This window comes from Nannospalax galili, unplaced genomic scaffold, assembly GCF_000622305.1.
Source record: "Nannospalax galili isolate Female #2095 unplaced genomic scaffold, S.galili_v1.0 scaffold1945, whole genome shotgun sequence".
Classification (NCBI taxonomy): domain Eukaryota; kingdom Metazoa; phylum Chordata; class Mammalia; order Rodentia; family Spalacidae; genus Nannospalax; species Nannospalax galili.
Genome location: NW_008352138.1, coordinates 378,592 through 400,899, shown reverse-complemented (window position 1 = coordinate 400,899; position 22,308 = coordinate 378,592). Strand labels below are relative to the sequence as shown.

Genomic DNA, 22,308 nt, shown 5'->3' with positions numbered 1-22,308 from the left:
TGAGCCTCTAGGGTTATTTTTTATTTTTGAAAACAGGGTCTCCCTGTAGCCCAAGCTGGCCTGGAACTCCCTATGTAGACCAGGCTGCCCTGGATCTCAGAGATGGGTTTGCCTCTGCCTCTGGGGTGCTGGGATTAAGGGTATGCTCCTTTAAACTCTAATGCATTGTCCTTGAACTTTCCTTTGAGTCTGTTTTTTGTTTTGTTTTTGAGACAGGTTCTTACTGTGTAGTCCAGGCTGGCCTTGAACTCAGAGATCCATCTGCCTCTGCCTTGTAGGTGCTGGGATTTAAATATGTGGGGTATCATGCCTAGTTTTGAGTCTGTTCTTTAATTCTTTTATTAATGAGATGAAGAACTCCAAAAGGGGACCCTGATTTCCCTGGTATCATATGGTAGCTTCCCCTGGACTCCCCAAGATTTATTTCCTGCCTTTTGAACGTTCCTGCACCCCTTGATGTCATCAGACTGACCTGGAAATGTAAGATGAAAACAGATCATTCCTCCCTTAAATTGCTTTTGTCACAGCAACAGAGAAGTTACTAGGACAGTAAGGAGAGAATACTTGGCTAATCTATAGTCTGCCATTCATTCCTTCAAACTGCCACAAGGCACTTAGCTCCATAAACAGCTGCTTTAGCTTCATTTTATTTCAAAAGAAATCAGGAACAGAAAGTGGCAAAGCAAATGGACTTATCACAGCCTGGCCAGAGCTGCTGGGAGGTACATCCCTCCATTCCTGGCCTTTCCTGTAGCAGGGATACAATTTTACAGAGATGATGAGACAGGACAAGAAGCATGCCTGCTGACTCTGTGATGTCAGGGTCAGGACTGTACGAACTCTTCCGGGCACGCAAGCTCTTCCCCTGCGTGGAGTCCCGAGAGTCCTTCATCTGGGGTTCCCTGACAGGCCCAGAGGGCTGCCGCCAGCTGTCCCGGTTAGATTCGGCTCTCGTCCAGACAGTGGCGCCCCTGTGGCCAAGGTCTGCGCGGGGTGCAGGACGGGATGAGGGGCGCAGGATAGGGCGGGATCCCCAGCCTTTCGCCCCAACCCCGCCCCCGCCCCGGGGGTGGGGGTGGGGTGGGGCTGGTTTAGCGTTAAATCGGCTGCTGGACCAACAACGCGTCATTTCCGTCACAACGTCACTTCCGTCGTGCCGGGAGCACTACATCCGGGTTCTGACTGGCTGGCGGACCGTATGTTTTCTGGCTCTGGAAAGCTGTTGGAGGTTCTGGGCGCCGTGGGAGAGGTGAGCGGACCGGGGGCCCCGGGGAGGATGGCGGGAGCTGAACTCTGGCTGTGCCCGATTTCACAGTCTCTTTCGGGGCTCACTGTCCAGTCATGCCTGGTACTGAGGTGACCCCCAACGAGCGGACTGAAGGGGCACACTGTTCAGGAGCATCTGTTGGGATGGGAGCTCAGGGTTTTGGGTTTTTTTTTTTAAATTTTTTTGATTGGTCGATTTATTTTCAATATTGTATTTATTATTTTTATGTGTATGGTGTATTGCCTGCATGTGTGTAAGTGCACCGTGTCGTGCAGCGCCCACGGAGGGTAGAAGGTCTCGGATCGCCTGGAACTGGAGTTCCGGTCGGTTGTTAGACGCCATGTGGGTGTTCGGAATCGAACCCGGGTCCTCTGAAAGAGCCCATTTCTCTTAACCGCTGAGCCATCTCTCCAGCCCCTATTTATTTATTTTTATTTTACATATATGAGGGTATTGTTTGCATGAATGTAACTTGCACCCCTGTCCTGCAATGTCCGCGGAGGTCAGAAGAGCGTGTCAGATCCCCTGGAACTGGAGTTAGGAACAGTTGTTAGGGCCAAGTGGGTACTGGGAACCAAACTGAACACAGGTCAGATCCTCTACAAGGGCAGCTAGTGCAGAATCATCTCTCCAGTCCAGGGTTTGTTTTTTTAAAGCACCATCTTACTCAGTCCTTATAAGTTGTTTCTGAAGTTGACTGTGGTCACCGATGCGTTTTATAAGATGGCTGGATTTTGTCTGCTGGGCAGAACAGATGGTTTTAGGCCACACTGTGCAGGTGTAAGTATTAAGGTAGTGTCCATAATGCCCAAAGCCTTCCAGCACGTCAATTCAGGTTTGGGGAGGAAAACCTGAGTGTCATACCTAAGTGGCTTTGCATGTCATCATGAAATAATCTAAATATTTCTTTTCCTGGATAATAGGAAAAGTCAGGTGGCTACTCACCTTTTGAGCTGCTAATGTATAGAACTGTGTACTTCTTTTTCTGGCGCGCGCGCGTGTGTGTGTGTGTGTGTGTGTGTGTTTGACAGATTAGACCAATGGAGTCAGGTTGTTAGCCTCCTGTGGACTGCTGGCCAGTCTTTGGTTTTGGTGTTTCAGGAGTTTTCTCAAATGTGCCTCAGTCACTGCTTTATTGAAGAGCAGTGTGAGGTTAATGGACTTTGGATGTGCTTCAAGAAGGTCTGGAGCTGATGAGGAATAGAGACTCCAGGACCCTGTTGCCTCCAGGATTTCTCACACTGCCCTTTGTGTCCCTTCAGTGACTGACCATGTCTCTGTCCCACTTGTACCGGGATGGGGAAGGCCACCTGGATGACGATGATGATGAGCGAGAGAACTTTGAGATCACTGAATGGGATCTGCAGAATGAGTTCAACCCCAACCGGCAGCGCCACTGGCAGACCAAGGAAGAGGCCACCTATGGGGTGTGGGCTGAGCGTGACTCGGATGAGGAGAGACCCAGCTTCGGAGGCAAACGGTACTGCCCACTGGGCTGCTTGCCCTTGCTCCAGGGACAGGGCAGAAAGCCCCATAAGACTTCTCTCCTGGTTCTGGTGAACTTTAGCAAGAGCATTTTGTTGTGTGTTGGGGGTGGCAGGGGCGGGGGGGAGGCCAGAGTGGGAACAGGTTCCCCTTCCAGCTGGTGCTTCACCAGCCAATCTGATCCTCAGTCTGCAGTTCATGAAGCAGTTACTGTGTGCTGTGTATTACTGTTGTCACCCAGCCCTGGCCTTCTTGGATCTCATTGCCTGGTGGTTATTGAAGTGCTAATCAACCACAGTGCAGCTGAGGAACAGTGACCTGGGGGAGGAGGGCTCTTCAGCTGTCTGAAGGACAGGGAACCTCTTCTGGGAGGTCAGGGAAGGACACTCTGGAGAAAGGCCCTGTAATCTGAAACAAAGATAGATGGTAACTAGGACTGTAGGCAAAGTGTGGGCATGCAGAAGCCCTTGGGAGGCACTAGGGCACTGATGGTACTTGGTGGTGACTGAGTTTGAGAAGTACTGTGGTAGAGAGTGTATGTTTTGCCCTGGTTCCCTAAAAAGTGATGAGACCCATGTAGGATGGAGCCTGAGAGATGAGGAAGGTCTTGTCTGCCCAGAGTGGGCTCATGTATGGCCTCAGCTCTTACCCTCTGTGTGGTAGATCTGGGTTTGTTTCTTGCCTTTTGGCCTTTGCTCCTGCCCATTGAGAATGGTCCTGCCTCGTAAAGGAGTCTGGAGAGAAAGTGCAGGGGTGGGCTCAGCTTCCTCTTGCCTACAGGGAAGGCTGGAGCTGTGTGGTAAGTGATCAGGGATCAAGGGTGGCTTGATTTACAGTGATAATAATGGGTAAGCTCCACCTTGCCTCCTTGTTCAGGATACTTCACAAGCTGCTGTCCTTTACCCTATGAGAGAGGCACATTGTTATTACCCCTTCCGTACCTTTTTACAGTTTTTGGTATGGCACTAGGGGTTGAACCCATGGCCTCAGTATGCTAGGTAAGTGCTGTGTCACTGTGCTGTGGCCTCACGTATGTTGTTACTTTCTGTTTTGAGACAGGGTATCACCAAGTTGCCCAGGCAGGCCTTTAGCTTGGGATGCTCTGACGTTAGTCTCCTAAACGGCCAGGACTGTAGGCTTGTGTCCACAGGCTGTTTCATCCCAATTTTAGGAACTGAGGCTCAAGTGGCACAGCTAGGGAGAGGGTGGGCTAGAATTGGAACCTTGACCCCCCATGAATCTAAGTTTGGTCTTTAAAAAATTATTTTGTTCTGTTTTTTTTTGGTTTTTTTTTTTTTTTTTTTTTTTGGTCTTTTTGAAACAGGGTCTCCCTGTAGCCCCAGCTGGCCTGGAGCTCGCTATATAGACCAGGTTGGCCTTGAATTTACAGAGATCCGCCTGCCTCCCAAGTGCTGGGACTACAGGTGTGCACCCCCACCTAATATTTTATTTATTATTTTTAGTTTATGTGTGTGAGTGTTTTACCTACATGTGTGTAAGTGCACCTGTGTTGTGCAATGCCTACAGAGGTCAGAAGAAGGCGTCGGATCCCCTGGAGCTGGAGTTACACATGGTTGTTAGCTGCCATGTGGGTGCTGGGAATTGAACCTGGGTCCTCTGCAAGAGCATCTGGTGCTCTTACCCACTCACTGAGCACTCTCTCCAGTCCCTAAATTTTGTCTTTTAATCATAAATTACATTGCACCCTTTAGGAAAATACTCCCTGGATCCCATTGTTGCCATAGCTGGTCAGTTTATCAAGCATCATGGTGTGTTGTAAAATGCCGAGGTTTTCCACTGGAATTTTTCTCTGTGTTCCTTTAGCCAGAGTTTCCTTCCCTACAAAAGGGGGTGAGGTTAAGAGCCTGCTCTCTTTCTTTTTCATGTTTGTGTGTGTGTGTGTGTGAGTGCATAGATGCAGAAACCCAAGGCTGACGTTGGGACTCTTCTTTGATAGCTCTTCCAGCTTGTTCTTCTATTTTTATTTATGTGTATGTGCCTGTGTGGGTTTATGTGCCCATGGAGGCCAGAGACATCAGATCACCATTAACAGGCCGTTGTGAGCTGCCTGATATGGTGTTGGAAACCAAACCCCAGTCCTCTGTAGGAGCAGCCATGTTCTACCTGCTAAGCCATCTCTCCAGCCTCTGGTCCTTTTGTTTGCATAGCAAGCACTTCAGCTACTGGTCTATCTCCCAGCCCACTTTACCTTAATACTGTTCTTAAAGTACTCAGAATTTTAAATCAGTACATTTCAGTTAATTTGGAGCATTTAGTTCAGTTCTCTTAACTTTAATAAGCTTTTTGTGAGTTTGATTGACATAATTGTTCATGTGCTTTACACTCAGGTGTTTGTTCGTTTGTTTTGAGATAGGCCCTAGGTGACTTGGAACTCACAGAGATCTGTCTGCCTTTGTCTCCTGAGTGCTGTTAAAAGCATGTGCCACCATGCCCAGCTACACTCAGAATTTTAATTAATTTTACTTGGGGCTTTTATCTATCTGAATTTTTCTACTCCTACTTGAGTTTTGCACTTGGAGTAGTATCTAAAAGAAAGGCTTTTAGGGGGTTCTGGGAATTGCTAGGGCCACTTGCACACAAGGTTAAGTGTTCCACCACTGAGCTGCATTTCCAACTCTTTGCAAAATAGTCTTAAATTTTAAAAGAGGGACCCAGTGAGATGGCTCAGCAGGTAAAGGTGCTTGCCACACAAATCTGACAGCCTGAGTTTGATCCTTGGTTCCCATGTAGAAGGTGGAAGGAGAGAACCACTTGCACAAAGTTCTCCTTTGGCTCTACATGCTTGCCTAGTACATGTGCTCCCCATCATACACATAATCATGACAAATAACATTTTTAAAATGTCAAAGGGAGATAGATAAGTTGTCATTTATAATCAGCTCTGTATTGATAGTGGCAGATTTGAATTAAACAGACCACATAGTAAGCAGTTTCTAGGACCAGTGACTGCAGAGTTTCTTACGAGTCAGGCTTTGTGTCTGTCTGCAGAGCCCGAGACTACTCCGCGCCTGTAAACTTCATCAGTGCAGGGCTCAAGAAAGGGGCTGCTGAGGAGGTAGACTCCGAAGATTCTGATGAGGAGGAGAAACCTGTGAAGCAGGAGGACTTCCCGAAGGATTTTGGACCAAAGAAATTAAAAACGGTACAGTCCTGCAGGGTGGTCCCCTCAGGGTGCCCTTAGGGTTCACTGCAGTGCAGACACTGTCTAGCCAAGGAGAAGCCTAGCTGGCACCCATGTGTGGACTTCTCCCATAGACAGGCCTGGGGCCCTACAGTCTCTTCTTCACTGACCTATGTCCTTGGTTTGGTTCATGTGCTTTTCATAGTGGGAGGTAACTGCTTGGCTGTTTTCTCATTGGCTGAGCCATCTTTGTCTTTTCTCATCACTAAGCCTTGTCTTACCTTTTTTACAGGGTGGCAATTTTAAGCCCAGCCAGAAAGGCTTTGCAGGAGGGACCAAGTCCTTCATGGACTTTGGCAGCTGGGAGAGACACACAAAAGGGATCGGCCAAAAGCTACTGCAGAAGATGGGCTATGTCCCTGGGCGTGGCCTTGGCAAGAATGCACAAGGTGAGGCTGCAGCCCAAGGAGAGTGAGTGGAGGGGTGGGCAGGGAGAGGGGGAGACTCCCTTCTTCCGTCTCTTCCCTTTTATGAGTCCTGTAAGTGTGGCGCGGTCTTCTACTTGTTGAGCGTGCGCATAGCTTTGGGATGGCTGCTCAGACTCAGAAACACAAATAGCTGTCAACTCTGCAGCTTGGTTTAGCAGCACAGGCGAGCTGTGCTTCTCAGCCACCTTGACTCTCAGAACCCAGATTCAGTAAGATCTGTGAGTGGGAGGAAAAACATCACGATCTAAGGCTGCAGACAGGTGTTTTTTTGACTTGGACAGTGTTTCTGAAGAGTTGAATTACTTGCTAATATTGAAATCAGGCAATTTTAAATTAGTTGCTAATATTAAAACCAGGCCTGCAGCCGGGCGTGGTGGCGCATGCCTATAGTCCCAGCACTCAAGAGGCAGAGGCAGGCAGATTTCTGTGAGTTCAAGGCCAGCCTGTTCTACATAGTGAGCTTCAGACCAGCTGGAACTACAGGGAGACCCTGTCTCAAAACAAAAAACCAACCAAAACAACCAACACCACATCACACCAAACCAAACTAGGTCTGGTAGTGGTTTAGATGCCTCACAGTCATCCCTGGGGCTGTGTAGAGCCTTTTAGAAGCAGTCTCCTCAGTTCCCACCACCTGCCCTGCTCTGATCATTCCCAGGAGCTTGCCCACCTGGACCCTGAAGCTCAGTGCTGTGGTTCCTGCTTACGGGGTTTGTGTTCTCCCAGTTAGGGGCTTGGCTTCAAGTAGATCATCAAGCTTTGTGACTTTTCACTGGCCAAGGCTGCATCTATGCCTTGTTCGTTGAGCGGAATTCTCCTGTCCATAGCACACAGCTGTCTCCTCCATCTTGCAGCCATGCAGAGCGAGTGCTTGGCTGCTTCCTGTGGGAAGTCTCTCTGTGTTGCTGCCCAAGAACTGAGTTCAATTAGAAGTGTTCTCAGTAGTTTACATGCAGACTTGAGGAGCTGTCCATGTTAAATGCTACATGCCAGACAAGGCTGGAAGAGAAGGCAGATCTCCATGAGATGTCAACAGTGCTGATGGGAAAGGTCGGGAGGCTCCCAGAAATGCTGTGCTCCTGTTTATTTCCAGGGCTTAGCCATGTTGCACAGGTTGATCACTGGCGCTATGAACCCCATACTAGCCTGCATCTGTCTTCTCTCATCTGTTCCCCTGAATTACTGTGCTGGCCACACAGGCCTCTGAATGCCTGGATGGGCATACCCTGAGGCCGAGCAATGAGTTAGAAATGTGTTTTCCACCAGCCTACCCAAACTGACTCGTGGAAGTGGCAGTCTGTACTTAGAACAGAGATGACCTGTCTCAAGCATCAAGTCCCTTGTGATGTGGTGGTGTTTCAGGCACAGGGCAGGGCATTTCTGCCTAGTGGTATTTTCAGGGGTTGCTTGGGTCTGAAGGGTCTGTTCTGTCTCGCTGACCTTGGCAGGTATCATCAACCCAATTGAGGCCAAACAGAGAAAGGGCAAAGGAGCTGTGGGGGCCTATGGCTCAGAGCGGACCACTCAGTCTCTGCAGGACTTCCCCGTGGTGGACTCAGAAGAGGAAGCTGAAGAGGTAACGAGAAGGTGGGGTGTGGACAGGTGACTCCTGAGCCATTTCAGACAGCTCTCTATTCATGGGTCATGGATTCTGTTGGTCTTCAGGTGTCACACACCTGCTCCATGCCAGGCTCTGGTGTTGGTTCAGCCTGTTGGACAGAATCACGTGCACAGGCAGCCCTTGTGTGGTTAGAAATGGCAGTGTGTGGTAAGAAGCACCTGGAAGGGCTGTGTTAGTGAGTAGGGGCAGGGAGTCCTGGTAGGCATGGAAGCTTTTCAGGTGAGTCAGTGATGAGCAGGCAGAAGCAGTGGGGGCAGTGAAGACACTGCCAGCCATTGGCTGAGAAGCTACGCCACTGAGGATTGTATCAGGAGGTGTGATGGGAGGGTGCATACAGCAAGGAGGGAACAGGTGGTCAGAGGTGGCCAGCCTCCTGCAGAGCCCTTGGGGCCTGGGTTTCATTTGCAGGAAGCCTTCAGCTGCCAGTCAACCTTGATTGAAGCCTCCCTTTGTCCTTGTGCTCATGAGGAAAAGCCGACACAGAGATGCTGTCAGCATTCTTTGCACTGACCTTTAGATAGGAGGGGACAGCTGGCAGGTGTCAGGCCTGTCATAGGGTTAGGTGTATGGGAGGAGAGCAGATGTGACAGTAGAGAGTGTGACAGGCAAGTCCTGGTCCTGTGGCTGCAGGGCAGGCTCTGCATAGGCCCCATACAGCCCTGGGTGTTGTGTTGACAGATCTAACGCCACACACTGGAAAAAAGCAGAGACAGGTTAAATCAGTATGAAAACATAAACTGGCAGCCATGGAACTCATTTGCAGGGTGGGACCACAAGTCCTCACGAGTGCTGGTCTCTGCTCATTGACCTGCAGAGCTTTGTGTGCCCAGGGCTTACAACAACTTGCCACATGAGGCCTGTGTAGATATTCTCATTTTAAACTGGAAGCAAGGTGTTGTGGACTTAATCCTTCATGCTTGTTCCTGAGTTTTACATAGGTGAGTTGAAGGCTAGCAGGGCCCACCTGTGACCAGTGCACAGGAAGTGGCACTTGGCTCCTCAGGGGCACCTGACTTTGCCACCTCACTACCTGTCCAGGGTGTTGAGAAGTGCTGTTGGTGGTCTGGTGTCCTACAGGCCTGGGGTGCCTGCAGCTCTGCTGAGGGCCCTGGCTGCCCCAGCTGCTGTGGGAACTGGGACCTCCTGAGGAGACTCACTATGTCATCCCTCTCCCAGGAGTTTCAGAAGGAGCTGAGTCAGTGGAGGAAAGACCCCAGCGGAAGCAAGAAGAAGCCCAAGTACTCCTACAAGACAGTGGAAGAGCTGAAGGCCAAGGGCAGGATCAGCAAGAAGCTCACAGCTCCTCAGAAGGAGCTGTCTCAGGTCAAGGTATGAGGGCCTGGGCAGGCAGAGCCAGAACCTCTCACCTGTCACCAGTGGCCATTCTCTGAAGTTCTTTGGTGTAGTAACTAGGTTATTTGTGTGGATGTGTGTGTCATTTCCCTCTTGCCTTGCTTTTGAGACAGAATCCTACCTTTAACCCAAGCTGGCCTGCAACTCACTGTTTTGCTTAGGTGGACCTCAAGCACAGAATTGTGCCCCAGCCTCCTAGGTGTTGGGATCTCCAGTGTATCGTGTGTGAGACTACTGTTCAGTTCTTACTCTGCCAAGTACCCTTTGGTACAGCAGGGTGAAGCAGACCACACTCCTGTCTTTCTGGAGCTTATACTCAGCCAAGTCACTGACACTTTTGTTACAAAAAACTCAACAGACTGGGGTGCATCACAGTTGTAGAGCACTTGCCCAACCTGTGCCAGGTCCTGGGTTCCACCCCCAAGACTGTCAAACAACACAACCTCATGTGCCTATTGCTGAGTGCAGCGCCTGGCTGGGGAGCTGCACCGCAGCTATATGTAGAGCAAGGACAGGTTGCCAGCAGTACGCAGGTGAGAAGGATGGCCATGGGCAGGAGGCAGGAGCAGGTTCTGCCCTCTTAGGGAGGTGACATTTGATAACGTGGGGCTGACTGGCTGGCAGGTATGCTGTAGTTGTGTGTGAGGTTAGCAAGTTGGGGGCAGGATGGTAGGGATGACCTCCTCCTTGTGATGGACATGTTGGTATCATAGATTGTCACTTTCCACACAGCCAGACCACAGCAGTGGCAGCTGCCTGTCTGGTTTGGTGTAGGGTAGTGAGGGTGTCTCAGAGCTCAAGCTTGTGGTCAGCGTCCTGTGCTCTGTATCAGCTCACAAGTGTGCACACTGGTTTTGGGCTGGTTGGTCTAGTCCGGGCTTCAAGGGCTAATTTGTTATAGGCGCTGTCCTGGAATTGCTCATTTTCCAAAAGTACTGCAATCAGTTCATTCCTACTCTGCCTTTGTCCTGTAACTATGAATTGTTGTTTTCTGTATAGTTTGTGTTTAAACTTAAAAAAATCCTTACTACAAGAGTAGTGTGCAGGGCGTTTTAAAGAATCAAGAAATAGAGAAGCAAAAGTACAAAAAATATTTTCCATGTTCCCAAAGATCACATTTAAGCTGAAAGTGGTGGCACATGCCTTTAATCCCAGTGCTTGGGAGGCAGAGGCAGACAGATCTCTGAGATCTAGGCCAGCCTGGTCTACATAGAGAGTTCTAGATCAGGTGGGGCTACTGGAAGACCCTGTCTCAAAAAGACAAAAATAACCAAAAAACAAAACCAAAGGTCACATTTGAACAGCATGCCACCCCGCCCCCAAGGGTTCTCCCTGTGTTTATTATACACGTGTTTGGTGGTACATGTGATTGGCGGCCGAGTTCCCTGTCTTGACTGACTGGTTTTTCAGCCCCATCAGCACAGCATCTGCTCTTCTCCTGTCACTGATACTCATCCCCCTCCCAGTGTCTTTGTTACTAACAGCTACCCAAAGGGATCAGCCTAAAACTGCTTGCTTAGCCTCCAGCCTCCTCTTCCCTGGGCTTCTCCATGGGACCCAGGGAGAGAGTGCTTCCCTCCCACCACCCTGTCCAGCATGGTGGCTCCCCGCTCAGTGGTGGCTGACAGGCATGACTGGCCCCTGTCCTTCTGCCTCTCTCCAAGGTAATCGACATGACTGGCCGGGAGCAAAAGGTCTACTACAGCTACAGCCAGATCAGCCACAAGCACAGTGTGCCTGACGATGGGCTGCCGTTGCTGTCTCAGCCATCGGTGCCAGGCAAGGATGCTAAGGTGCCCGGCTTCGCGCTGCCTGAGCTGGAGCACAACCTACAGCTGCTCATTGAGCGCACGGAGCAGGAGATCATCCAGAGTGACCGGCAGCTACAGTATGAGCGCGACATGGTGGTCAGCCTGTCACACGAGCTCGAGAAGACTGCTGAGGTCTTGGCACACGAGGAACGCGTCATCTCCAACCTCAGCAAGGTGCTGGCCCTGGTGGAGGAGTGCGAGCGGCGCATGCAGCCTCATGGTGCCGACCCTCTCACCCTGGATGAGTGCGCTCACGTCTTTGAGACGCTGCAGGACAAGTACTACGAGGAATACCGTCTGGCCGACCGCGCTGACCTGGCTGTGGCCATCGTCCACCCACTTATGAAGGACTACTTTAAGGACTGGGACCCCCTTGAGGTGAGCTGGGTACAGCCTGCTGGGGCACATGGTTGTGCTGAGATCGGGCTGATGATGCCTGTGTTCCCCACAGGACGGCACCTATGGCACCCAGATCATCTCCAAGTGGAAAAGCCTCCTGGAGAATGACCAGCTGTTGTCCCACAGCAGCCAGGACCTGTCCTCCGATGCCTTCCACAGGTGCGGCCCAGACCCAGGGAGAAGGGGGTGGGGTGTCACTCCGTCCTTGGACACTTTCCATAGATGTGGCTTGGGCCCAGGGAAAACGGGGAATAGGTTCTGAAGACCGACGGCAGCTACTATGGTCCTTACTGACCCTGTGCTGCTTGCCTGCCATACTCTAGGAGCTGAAGCTCACTCACTTACTCACTCACTGTTGAGTCCTGACTGTGCCCGGAGCCAGGCTAACCTTGGAAAGAGCTTTCACCCACAGTCCAGTGGAAAAGGCAGGTGGCAGATAAGGAAGTGAACAGGTATCAGGATGCACTCTGGGTAGTGAGAACCAAGAACAAGACAGGACCTATGTGGCATGAGGGTGGAGTTATCTCAGGAAGGGATGTTCAGTCTGGGACCCCGAGTGTGTGAGATACTGTCTATGGACAGAGGCTCTTATGGGGAAAGTACTGACACCAGGGCTATTAGCCAACATGGTCCTGCAGTCCTGCCAGTGGGTGGCACCTCTGAGGATACCCCAGGTCCAGGACCAAGAGGACATTCGGGATCTGTGGGGACTGGCTTGTGGTTTCCCGTGCCAGCGGTCCATACAGTCCTGGGAGCCGTAATGGGGACTGGCCTGTGGTTTCCTGTGCCAGGGGTCCATATGGATGTTTTTCTGTTCTAGAGAAGTGGGGGTAGTGTGCCTTGTACACTGTGGAAAGCAGTGTGGCTGACTGGCTGCCCTTGTCTCTCACCTAGGCTCATGTGGGAAGTCTGGATGCCCTTTGTTAGGAATGTTGTCACCCAGTGGCAACCCAGGAACTGTGACCCGATGGTGGACTTCCTGGACAGCTGGGTGCCCATCCTCCCTGTGTGGATCCTGGACAATATCTTGGATCAGCTCATCTTTCCAAAGCTGCAGAAGGAGGTGGGCAGAGTGGACAGTGAGTGCTTACCTTGGGGCATCTAGCATGTCTTATAGCTGCATGCCACTAGACTCCTAATTACAGGACACAGTGTGGCTAATGTCTACCATGTTAATTCATTAATTCTGCCCTTTTTTCATGTCCTCAGAGAAATTCCATTTTTCTAGTGTCTTTAGTGAAACTCAAGTTAGGTGTGTCTGAAGCTTGAGATGATGTCATGGATGCCTTTGGTATCCCTCTGGGGGGATGTGGGATGCAGAGTGCCTGGAAGGCAGCCGGACAGCTTATGCCTGCCATTCCACTTCACAGTGGAGTCTGTTTTCTGCACACATGCCAGGACACCCAGGTCTCCTTCCCAAGGACACAGGCTGTCACAAACTGCCAATGACTCCATGACTTAAATCTTCCCCTCCCTGTAGGTGGACAGCTGGAACCCTCTGACAGACACTGTCCCCATCCACTCATGGATCCACCCGTGGCTGCCCCTCATGCAGGCGCGCCTAGAGCCGCTCTACTCGCCCATCCGCAGCAAACTGTCTAGTGCCCTGCAGAAGTGGCACCCCAGCGATGCCTCAGCCAAGCTCATCCTGCAGCCCTGGAAGGATGTCTTTACCCCAGGCTCCTGGGAGGCCTTCATGGTCAAAAACATTGTGCCCAAGCTTGGTAAGGAGATGGCAATGTGTTGCCAGGTGCAGTGGCATCTAGAGCAGGCCTAAGCTTGGTAGTGTTTCCTCTTTGGGCAGAGGCTGAGTAAACACAGCCAGGGTCCTCACTGCTTGTCCCTCGTGGCAGACCCTTAAGTCTGAGCCATGACATTGGACTCACTCCCTGTGATTTCTTGACCAGATTGGTTTGGGCTCTGGACCCAACATTCACTGGCCTCTGAAATTGTGAATCACTGGGGAGTGGTTTCTGGGTAGGAGGAACAATTGTTTAAGAATTGCCAAGCCAAGAGCTTAAAATTAACCCTAGAGCAGACCTGGTGGCACATGCTTCCATGGCTCTGCCACTGTGGGAGCTGAACTCATTTCCCCTGCAGGCATGTGCCTTGCTGAGCTGGTCATCAATCCCCATCAGCAGCATATGGATGCCTTCTACTGGGTGGTGGACTGGGAAGGGATGATCTCTGTCTCCAGCCTGGTGGGGCTCCTGGAGAAGCACTTCTTCCCCAAGTGGCTTCAGGTGAGCTATGGGACTATCTGGGAAAGGGAGGTACCCCCTAATCTCTGCCAAGGCCTGACCAGTGGCAGATGCAGTATGTACGGGAATAGAGCATTGGGTACGGTGAGGGCCAGTCCCAGGGTCCTAAGTGCCCGCTGCTGTCTATAGACGGAGTGCCTGCATCATCTCTGCTCCTCACACAACCTGTCTGGAGACATGGAAGTTGAAGCGTGGCATGTTTAGGTACAAGAACACTTGGCATAGGCTGGCTCCAGATTCTGTACCTCAGTGCTGGATGCTGAGTTCCTGAGCCCATGGTGTCAGCTGCTGGGAAGAGCAAGTGGCCCCTGGGGACACTCTGCTCCTGTGTTACTGCCAGGATCTAGCATCCTGTCCTGTGTTGCCTGGCCCAGCATCCTGTGTGTCCCTTTGGCAGGTACTGTGCTCCTGGCTCAGTAACAGCCCCAATTATGAGGAGATCACCAAGTGGTACCTGGGCTGGAAGTCCATGTTTTCAGACCAGGTACTCGCACATCCATCTGTAAAGGAGAAGTTTAACGAAGCACTCGACATCATGAACAGGGCTGTGTCCTCCAATGTTGGTGAGTAGGGTTCTTGTTTGGGATTTCCTGGCTCCAAGTTCCATTCTTCTAAACATGCCTGACAGTCCAGTTTTGGTCCCCATGAGCCACCTAACGTCACCTCACTGAACACCTGCTCACTAGCTCCCACTGTGTTGGTCCTGTGACCTGAGGCTGATAGGAGCCAGGGCTAACTGCAGGGCAGCCTTCCCTACTGCTGCACCCTTTACCTGAGCCCTCCCACAGCTGTGTGGCTGACACTCAGGAGCTGGGGGCTGCTGACAGCAGACAGTGTAACACTGGGTAGTTGCTTCCGGAGTGGCACTCAATGTCTGCGAGACAGTAATGACACGTGCTTCATGGGCTGAGCTATGTGTGGGGCACTCAGTAGTGTTCTTATACCATTGCTGAGTGTCTAGGCTCACAGCTGCTTGGTTCTCAGGATGTTGCCGTGCCTCTGTCGTAAGGATATTCAAGTATGCACACAGCCTGCCACTCAGGAGCTGAGTGTCCTGAGTTTGAGCATGTTGCCGTTCTTGAGCAAAGGCTGCTGTAGCTGCTTAGCTGTGATTTATCGCAGCATGGACACCTCACCTAGCTGTCCCCATGCGTCATGTTTAATGAAGCAAACAGGTTTTTCCAGGGCTGTCCCCACCTCAGCCTCTTGTACCTTGTGTATTCCCAGAACTGCTTCCTCTGTGCCCCTTAAAACTTAACATTTGGGGTACCTTCTGGCTCCTCAAATATATGTTCTGTTCCTGCAGGGCAAGGGGCCTCTATGGGCTGGGTGAAGATAAACATTGTGGGTCTGGCTCTGCACGGTATGGAGCACTACCTACTTAGAGCATGGGAAGGCCTTGTGAACCAGACAGGATGGTCTAGCAGCTGTGACTGCAGGTGGCAAGCTCTGTAGGGCCAAGCCTTGTCCACAGCTCACCTGCCACTGATTCACCTCTGGTATTTGGTACTAGCCACAAGTTCCCGGACCAATTTTGTGATATTGACTCCCCCAAACATGCTTTGGTCCTGTTAATGCCTATGTCTTAAAGCACAACACCCCCACCCCCCATGAGTCATGCTGCATGTTGGGTTCATGTACCTGGGGTCACCTCTCCTCACTGCCCTCTCCTAGGTGCCTATATGCAGCCAGGTGCGAGGGAGAACATTGCCTACCTCACCCACACAGAACGGAGGAAGGACTTCCAGTATGAGGCCATGCAGGAGCGCCGAGAGGCTGAGAACATGGCACAGAGGGGCATTGGGGTGGCCACAAGCTCTGTGCCCATGAACTTTAAGGACCTCATTGAGACCAAGGCTGAGGAACACAATATCGTGTTCATGCCTGTCATTGGCAAGCGGCACGAGGGCAAGCAGCTGTACACTTTTGGCCGCATTGTGATCTATATCGACCGGGGCGTGGTGTTTGTGCAAGGTGAGAAGACCTGGGTGCCCACCTCCCTGCAGAGCCTCATCGACATGGCCAAGTAGACTGCGGGGCCAGCAGGCTCAGCCCTGCATCCAACAGAACAGACGTGCAACAAATTAAACAGTACTTTAAACCCTGGTTAGAAATAACATCTATTTGGGAGACATGGCCACCAGAGCCGGACATAGGTATGATGCCTCTTCAGACATGTCTGTCTACAGCAAGGTGTTCAGAACAAGATGGCCCCTGCTGTGCTCCTGCTCTGGTTTTGGTGTTCGGTTACAAAGCAGCAGTCTATGGCAGCTCCCGCCCCAGCAGCACCAGTCAGGTGACTGAGAGGGCTGTCAGCTGGCTTCCTGATGATCTCCAAGTCCTCACAGTCCTGATAATCGGGCTCTTCCCGAGATGCCCACAGATCATTGGACAGTCTCTCCAGCTTTGATACAGGGAACCAGTGGACAGACATGTCGTTAAAGGTGTCCATGTACTGTGGAGTCTGAGGCAGTGCGAGCTCCTTCAGGCCCTTCAGAATCTGAACAGAAAGGTCCAGAAGCAGGTCAGCCATGGCCTGCTCTTCTGGCTCACCTTTCCAGATGGCCACCCAGTTGTCGTTTTAAAAAATTTTTTTTTTGGTCTTTTTGAGACAGGGTCTCCGTGTAGCCCCAGCTGTCCTGGAACTCATTATGTAGACCAGGCTGACCTTGAACTCACAGAGATCCCCCTGCCTCTGCCTCCCAAGTGCTGGGATTAAAGGTGTGCACCACCACGCCCAGCTTTAAATTTCTTTTTTACATGTATGTTTTGCCTGTACCACACACATGGAATGCCCAGAACTAGGGTTAAGGATGGTTGTGAGGTAAGCTAACCCCTCCCCCCTTGTTCTGCAAATTGAGGAACTGGGCATTCTTATTTCTGTGATTCGGGCTGTGGGAGTCTGGTCCTGGGAGTAAAGAGAAGTAATGAGGCCCTCTGATCTCAGGGAGGGAGCAGTTAGGCGGCTCCGCACCCTCTCCCTGCCCTCCACTCCAATGCGTACCTTTGCAATGTAGGGGTAACTTTTCTGCAGAATCCTTGTCAACAACCTAGAAATTTTGTAAAGAAGGAAATATGAGAATTGTTTTATTCAATTAATGACAGATAGGATGACCAAAACTTGCTAAGAATTTAGGGATTCAGTGTGGGATGAGCAGGAAGTGGGATGTTGTAGCAACCGTGCTTGTCAGAGAGGACAGTACAGGCAGCTCTGGGAAGCAGAGCCAGGGTGTGTGCTGCACACACAGAAGAGAAGGGATTCTTTACAGACATCTTCACTTGCTTTAAGCTGGACCTGCTGTTTGCCCTTTCACCCAGTTTCCTGCAGGAAAGCCTTGCCACCCTAGGGTCAGTCTGGCTTGGGCCTCTGCAGGACTAGGGAACAGCACAGGGCTCAGGGTTACCTTTCCTCCAGGCTTCTGAAACTGTTTCCAATGATGACCGTCCTGGAAAGGGCAGCTGTGGACCAGTTGCTCCACAGCAGGTTGTTGTACAGGGCCATCCCACAGTGGGGCATGTAGAAGACTGTGGGCTGGATGCCCACACTGTGCTTGCCCTCCTGTGGGAACAATGGGAAGGATGTCAGTGTGTGGGGGGGAGGCCAGGCTGATGAGCCTTGGGCAAAGCCCAGCTGGCCGTTACAGTGATGGGTCTGAAAGTGAAGCAACTGTGAGGGCTGAAATGGGTTTTTATGTCTGGAAAGACCTCAAATTGACTGAATAAACATGTGTTCTGTGAACACAAAAACCTCCACAAGTGAAGCTGCTTGGGTCGGTGATAGTGGGACAGCAGTGGGCGATCTCTAGGTCCTGTATCACTGTCTGCAGGCGTTCCTCCTGGCTGCCTAGCATCATTCCCCATCCCTGCAGCTTCCCTCCTGACACAGGACCATGGTGGTTTCTTGCAGCTTGGACCCAGGGAGCTGTCACACACCCCTCCTGTGGTGGCTTAGCACACAGACCTTGAGGTGACTGACTCTGGGGTCCCACTTGGTCTCCCTACAGCCCTGACCTGTGCAGGACTGGCATTCAAAGGGTGAGCTGAAGTGAGTGTCCTAGGCCTTACCTGCTGAAGCCAGCCTGGGCCAGAGTGAAACTGTCAGTAAAAACAACACCTCCCCCCCCAACCCAGGAGAGGCTGGTGAGACAGCTCAGCAGATAATGATGCTTGCTGAATGATGATGCAAGCCTCAGGAGCTGAGCTCAATGTCTAACACATAAAAGGTAGAACCAATTCCACAAAGTTGTCTTCTGACCTCCACACGAGGGCCATGGTACATGTCACCCCCTCCAATAATAATAATAATAAAATAATTAGCTGGGGCATGGTGGTGCATGCCTTTAGTCCCAGCACTTAGGAGGTGGAGGCAGAGGCAGGTGGATATCTGTGAGTTCAAGGCCATCCTGGTCTACATAGTGAGTTCTAGGTTAGCGGGGGCTACAGGGAGACCCTGTCTCAAAAAGGCCAAAAATTAAATAAATAAAAAGGACTTAAGAGGAGCCAGGTGTAATGGTACACGCCTTTAGTCCCAGCACTCGGGAGGCAGAGGCAGGCAGATCTCTGAGTTCAAGGCCAGCCTCGTCTACATAGTTCCAGGACAGCTGGGGCTACAGGGAGACCCTGTCTCAAAAAGACAAAAAAAAAAAAAAAAAAAAAAAAAAAAAGAAAAAAGGCTTAAGAGGTTCTGTCCTTAGGGCAAGCATCTTTCAGCCACATCCTGGAGGCAGCCAAAAGGGCTTCACCTCTAAGCAGTGGCAGACACACACTTAGTGCTCTTTCTGGACCCACTGCTCAAAACTTAATACATGGTTCACGGTGTTTTATGTGATCCAGGCTTCTATGGTGGGCATTAGAGGCCCAAATGAAGCTGACTAGTGGGGCTGCACAGGCACCAGGGGACCAGCTTTTACAGCAGAGGTGGGTTCGTGGAGATGGCATACCCCACTCCCGAGACCCCCTACCTCATTCTCTTTGAGGACCATCACACCAAGCGCCATGAGCACTGTGGTTTCAACGTGGCTGAACAGAGGGTCATAGACACAGCAGTGACTTCTGGGAATCTGGACAGGAAGAGGGCTGTTTCAGGAACTTGGTCCTCAGACCTGTGAGACTTAGGAGAAGCAGGCAAACTTACATGGCACTTCTCTAGGAGGAGAAGCAGAAAGGCGAGTTGGATCCTTGCAGTGGCACACGAGGCAAAGTTCCCGAGACCATAGCACACACACTTCACCAGACAGGTGCCTGGGACCAGGGGCTCTCCTGACTCACCAGGGGCTGAGCCAAGATGCAGGCTTCCCAGGGCTTCTGCCAGCACCTCTGCTGGAGTCTCCACTGGGGCCTGCAGTTGCTCCAGCTGCTCTCCAAGACACTGGGTGATGGTTTCTAAAAGAACAGGCATCCAAATGCAGTCAGAAGGTGCACTCTGACAACTGGAGCCAGAACGGCAAAGACCAGGAATCGGCAGTTGGCTTCAACGCTGAGGAGAGAAGCTGCCTGGCCTGTGCAGCCAGGGCCACCAAAGACAGGACCCTGAACTGCACTGTCCCAAACCTATTGGCACGTTAAAACCACTTTCATGTAAAACCATGAGAATGTGGAATTGGTGCTGATTTAAAAGGAAGTTCCTGAGCAGTGAAGCAGGATGCTTTTATAACAACACAGGAGCTCAGCCCTCAGGATCACATTTCAGTGTGTGAGGAGCCAGGCTGGGGCATCAAGAACTAATGAAAAACACTGCTCAGATCTTGTGGCAAAGGAGTTCTCTCAGCCCTCCTTTTCGTTTACCGACACAATCCAAGGCCCTTTGTTCAACATGAACCCATTTTCACTGACAGTAGTGGCAAAGCCACCTTTATCTCAGCCTGGTAAAGCTGTATGAAAAACTGGCTGTGAGGGCTGCTCAGTGGTCAAAAGCACTGGCTGTTCTTGCAGAGGACTTGGGTTCAATTCCCAGCACCCACATGGCAGCTAACAACATCCATAACTCCACTTCTAGGGATTCAACACCCTCTTCTGACCTCTGTGGGCATTGTGGCATTGCACAACATGGGTGCACTTATATATATGCAAACAAAACACACATACACATAAAATTAAAAAAACAAAAAAAACCCAACTGGCTGTTAGGTCTTTGTTAAGAAGAGAATCCTAGAACATTTTGGAAAGCTGTTCATCCCATAGGCATGTGTAATTAAATCAGGAAAAACAAACAGCCTTTGATTAAAAAGGTAGCTGTGGTTTGCTCATTCACCACTGGGACATACTCTTTAGGGATAGCTGCATGGGAAGGTCTGAACTATGTTGTCAAGGAAAAAGGATGAATTTAAGTTGTGGCAGTGACAACAGTGACTGGCATTTCTTTCCCAGGCAAGCCCTGTCCCAGGCCTTAAGCACCTCACTGAACTCTGACTACACCACAGACTGTAGGCAGTACCATCCCTATTTTGTGGATTAAGAAACTGTCAGATTTAGTAAGTACCAAAGACAGCTCTTCCTCCTTTAAGGAAGTCAGCATTAGAACCCAGCATGAACACTGCCCCGTGAAGCAAAATGAAGCCTGGATATCTTTCTCTGCTCTCCTGCCCCCCTCCCACCGCCCACACCCCCCCCCCTCACAGTTGGTACCCACCCAATGCTGAACTGCAGAAATCAGAGACCCGAAGATCCTCCCTGTTGAGAAGAAATGGCACAATCATCTCCATTTCCAGTGATTGTGAGCCAATGTGTGAAGGATGCAGTGCTCTCCAATGCACAGCTTACTCTTGCTGAATGACAGGATGGGGGATACATGGTGACATGTCCATGGCGCAGAGGGTGGACTGCTGGGATAAAAGGATTTCTGGCAGGAGAGCCTGGGATTCCGAGTCCCTGGCCTATAGCACAGCTCACAGTTGCAGCTCAATAAAGACTGGGAAGTCCTTGGATTTAGTCTGAGCTTTAGATTCTTCCTCTCCAGAAAGGAGTCGTTAATGAGTTCACAGTAGTAGCACAGTGCTACAGAGCAGGGACTCTAAACAGTCTTTTCTATCATAAAGAGAAAGTAAAAGAAAACCCAAGGCTCTGGTCTTTATTCAAGTCAACTGGTTTCCACATGCCCAGGGCAAAACAAAATCAACAGTGAATTAAAATAAGCCAGGAGCTCAGGTAGAGTAGAGCTGAGAACACCCACCCAGAGGTTATCCATGTTTTCAGGGGGTAAGGACAAGCTCTAACAGAGCTTTGCAAATTCTATTTTGGATCAGCACATGAAGTACTGGGTCCCTCTCCATTCAGGGAGCTCTGGGAGATTCAGAAGCTGAGGAAAACAGCAACTGTGCCTCTGATATGGGAAGTGCCTGGAGTTCTCCAAGCTGCAGGCACCCTCATCTCCCAACCATCAAAGATCTGGAAAGACTTGCTTTTAGACTCAGAGAAGTGGCCAGTCATTTCTTTCTGTTCAGAGGTAACTTCTGGGTTGCCATTGCTTCTGGACCCTAACTTCAGGGAAGAACCCAGTTAGTCTAACTTGGCCCCCTTGTGATGGTCCTTCAGACTGATCTAAAGAAGTGCTACATGGAGCTGCGAATTAGTAAGCAACACAGGAGTGCAACTAAAAAATAGGCAGAGTTCTAAGTAACACCAGTGTACTGGGTACTGCCTGTATGCCTTGTAAAGTAAAGGGCAAATCGTGGGATGTAGGGAGAGCTGGAGGCACAGGGTTTGAAGGCACCAAGGGTTGGGTCTGACACATACATGTGTCTCTTCTGACTGGGCTGTGATACTCAACACTGAAGTAGTGTGAAGACATTTAAGCCATGGCTTAAATGCACATGGCTACTGATCGATAAACCACCGATGCTGAAGGTGACAATCACATGTTCGCACGGTAATCTGTTCACAATGCCTATAAAAACCAACATAGGCTATGTGTGTGCGTGGATGGAGGTGGCTCACGTCTGCTGTTTCAGCATTAGGAGAGACTATGGCAACTCCCTGATTTCCAGGCCTGCCTGAGCTATATAGTGTTGAAACACCCCCCGCCCAACCCAAACCACCGCGGGTCAGACAGCTCGGCAGGAGTCGGATAATCGGGGTTTAATCCTCCTGACCCACACAAGTGGAAGGAGAGCAGCGCCACAACACGCAACCCCACCCCAAATAGTTGAATGTAACAGAGCCAATAGCAAGCAACCAAAGAACACCCCAAATTGCCAACTTTGGGCATAACATTAATACCAATTCCTGACCCGGCGTGTATCACGTGCCGGGAAGGGTTTATTTTACCACATCACTGAATCCCGAGCTCAAGCCTACGCCATGTTTCGGAGCCATGTCACTGAGGCTGCGGCACGGGAAGGCAGGCTGCCGAGGCGGCGCGGCAGAACCCGCAGGGTGGGCCCGGCAGCCGCCCCGGGTACAGGGCGTGCCCGCAGTCGGCCACCGCAGCTCGGCCCACACCCGCTCCCACGGGCAGCGCGGGCTGGCCTCCGGACGCCGCACTCA

General features: G+C 51.0%; 2 protein-coding genes across 2 annotated transcripts in view; one reads left to right on the top strand and one right to left on the bottom strand.

Annotated features, from left to right (window-relative positions):
* The first annotated feature begins 1,112 nt into the window (after positions 1–1,112).
* Tfip11 (tuftelin interacting protein 11) lies at positions 1,113–15,933 on the top strand. Its single transcript, XM_008849023.3, has 13 exons — positions 1,113–1,249; positions 2,530–2,747; positions 5,762–5,915; positions 6,187–6,343; positions 7,831–7,958; positions 9,180–9,332; positions 11,021–11,545; positions 11,619–11,725; positions 12,461–12,629; positions 13,047–13,290; positions 13,667–13,809; positions 14,225–14,390; positions 15,502–15,933. Exons 2-13 carry the CDS (start codon positions 2,539–2,541, stop codon positions 15,855–15,857), a joined length of 2,511 nt encoding a protein of 836 aa, XP_008847245.1. The 5' UTR covers positions 1,113–1,249; positions 2,530–2,538; the 3' UTR covers positions 15,858–15,933.
* Srrd (SRR1 domain containing) overlaps positions 15,930–22,308 on the bottom strand; it is a 6,517-nt gene continuing 138 nt past the window's right edge. Inside the window, exons 2-8 of the mRNA XM_008849024.3 lie at positions 22,120–22,304; positions 20,456–20,496; positions 18,962–19,209; positions 18,789–18,887; positions 17,232–17,386; positions 16,832–16,877; positions 15,930–16,327 (exon numbers count right to left, since the gene is read on the bottom strand). Coding sequence (XP_008847246.2) covers positions 16,025–16,327; positions 16,832–16,877; positions 17,232–17,386; positions 18,789–18,887; positions 18,962–19,209; positions 20,456–20,496; positions 22,120–22,304 — 1,077 coding nt within the window. The 3' untranslated portion in view covers positions 15,930–16,024. The remainder of the gene's footprint in view (positions 16,328–16,831; positions 16,878–17,231; positions 17,387–18,788; positions 18,888–18,961; positions 19,210–20,455; positions 20,497–22,119; positions 22,305–22,308) is intronic.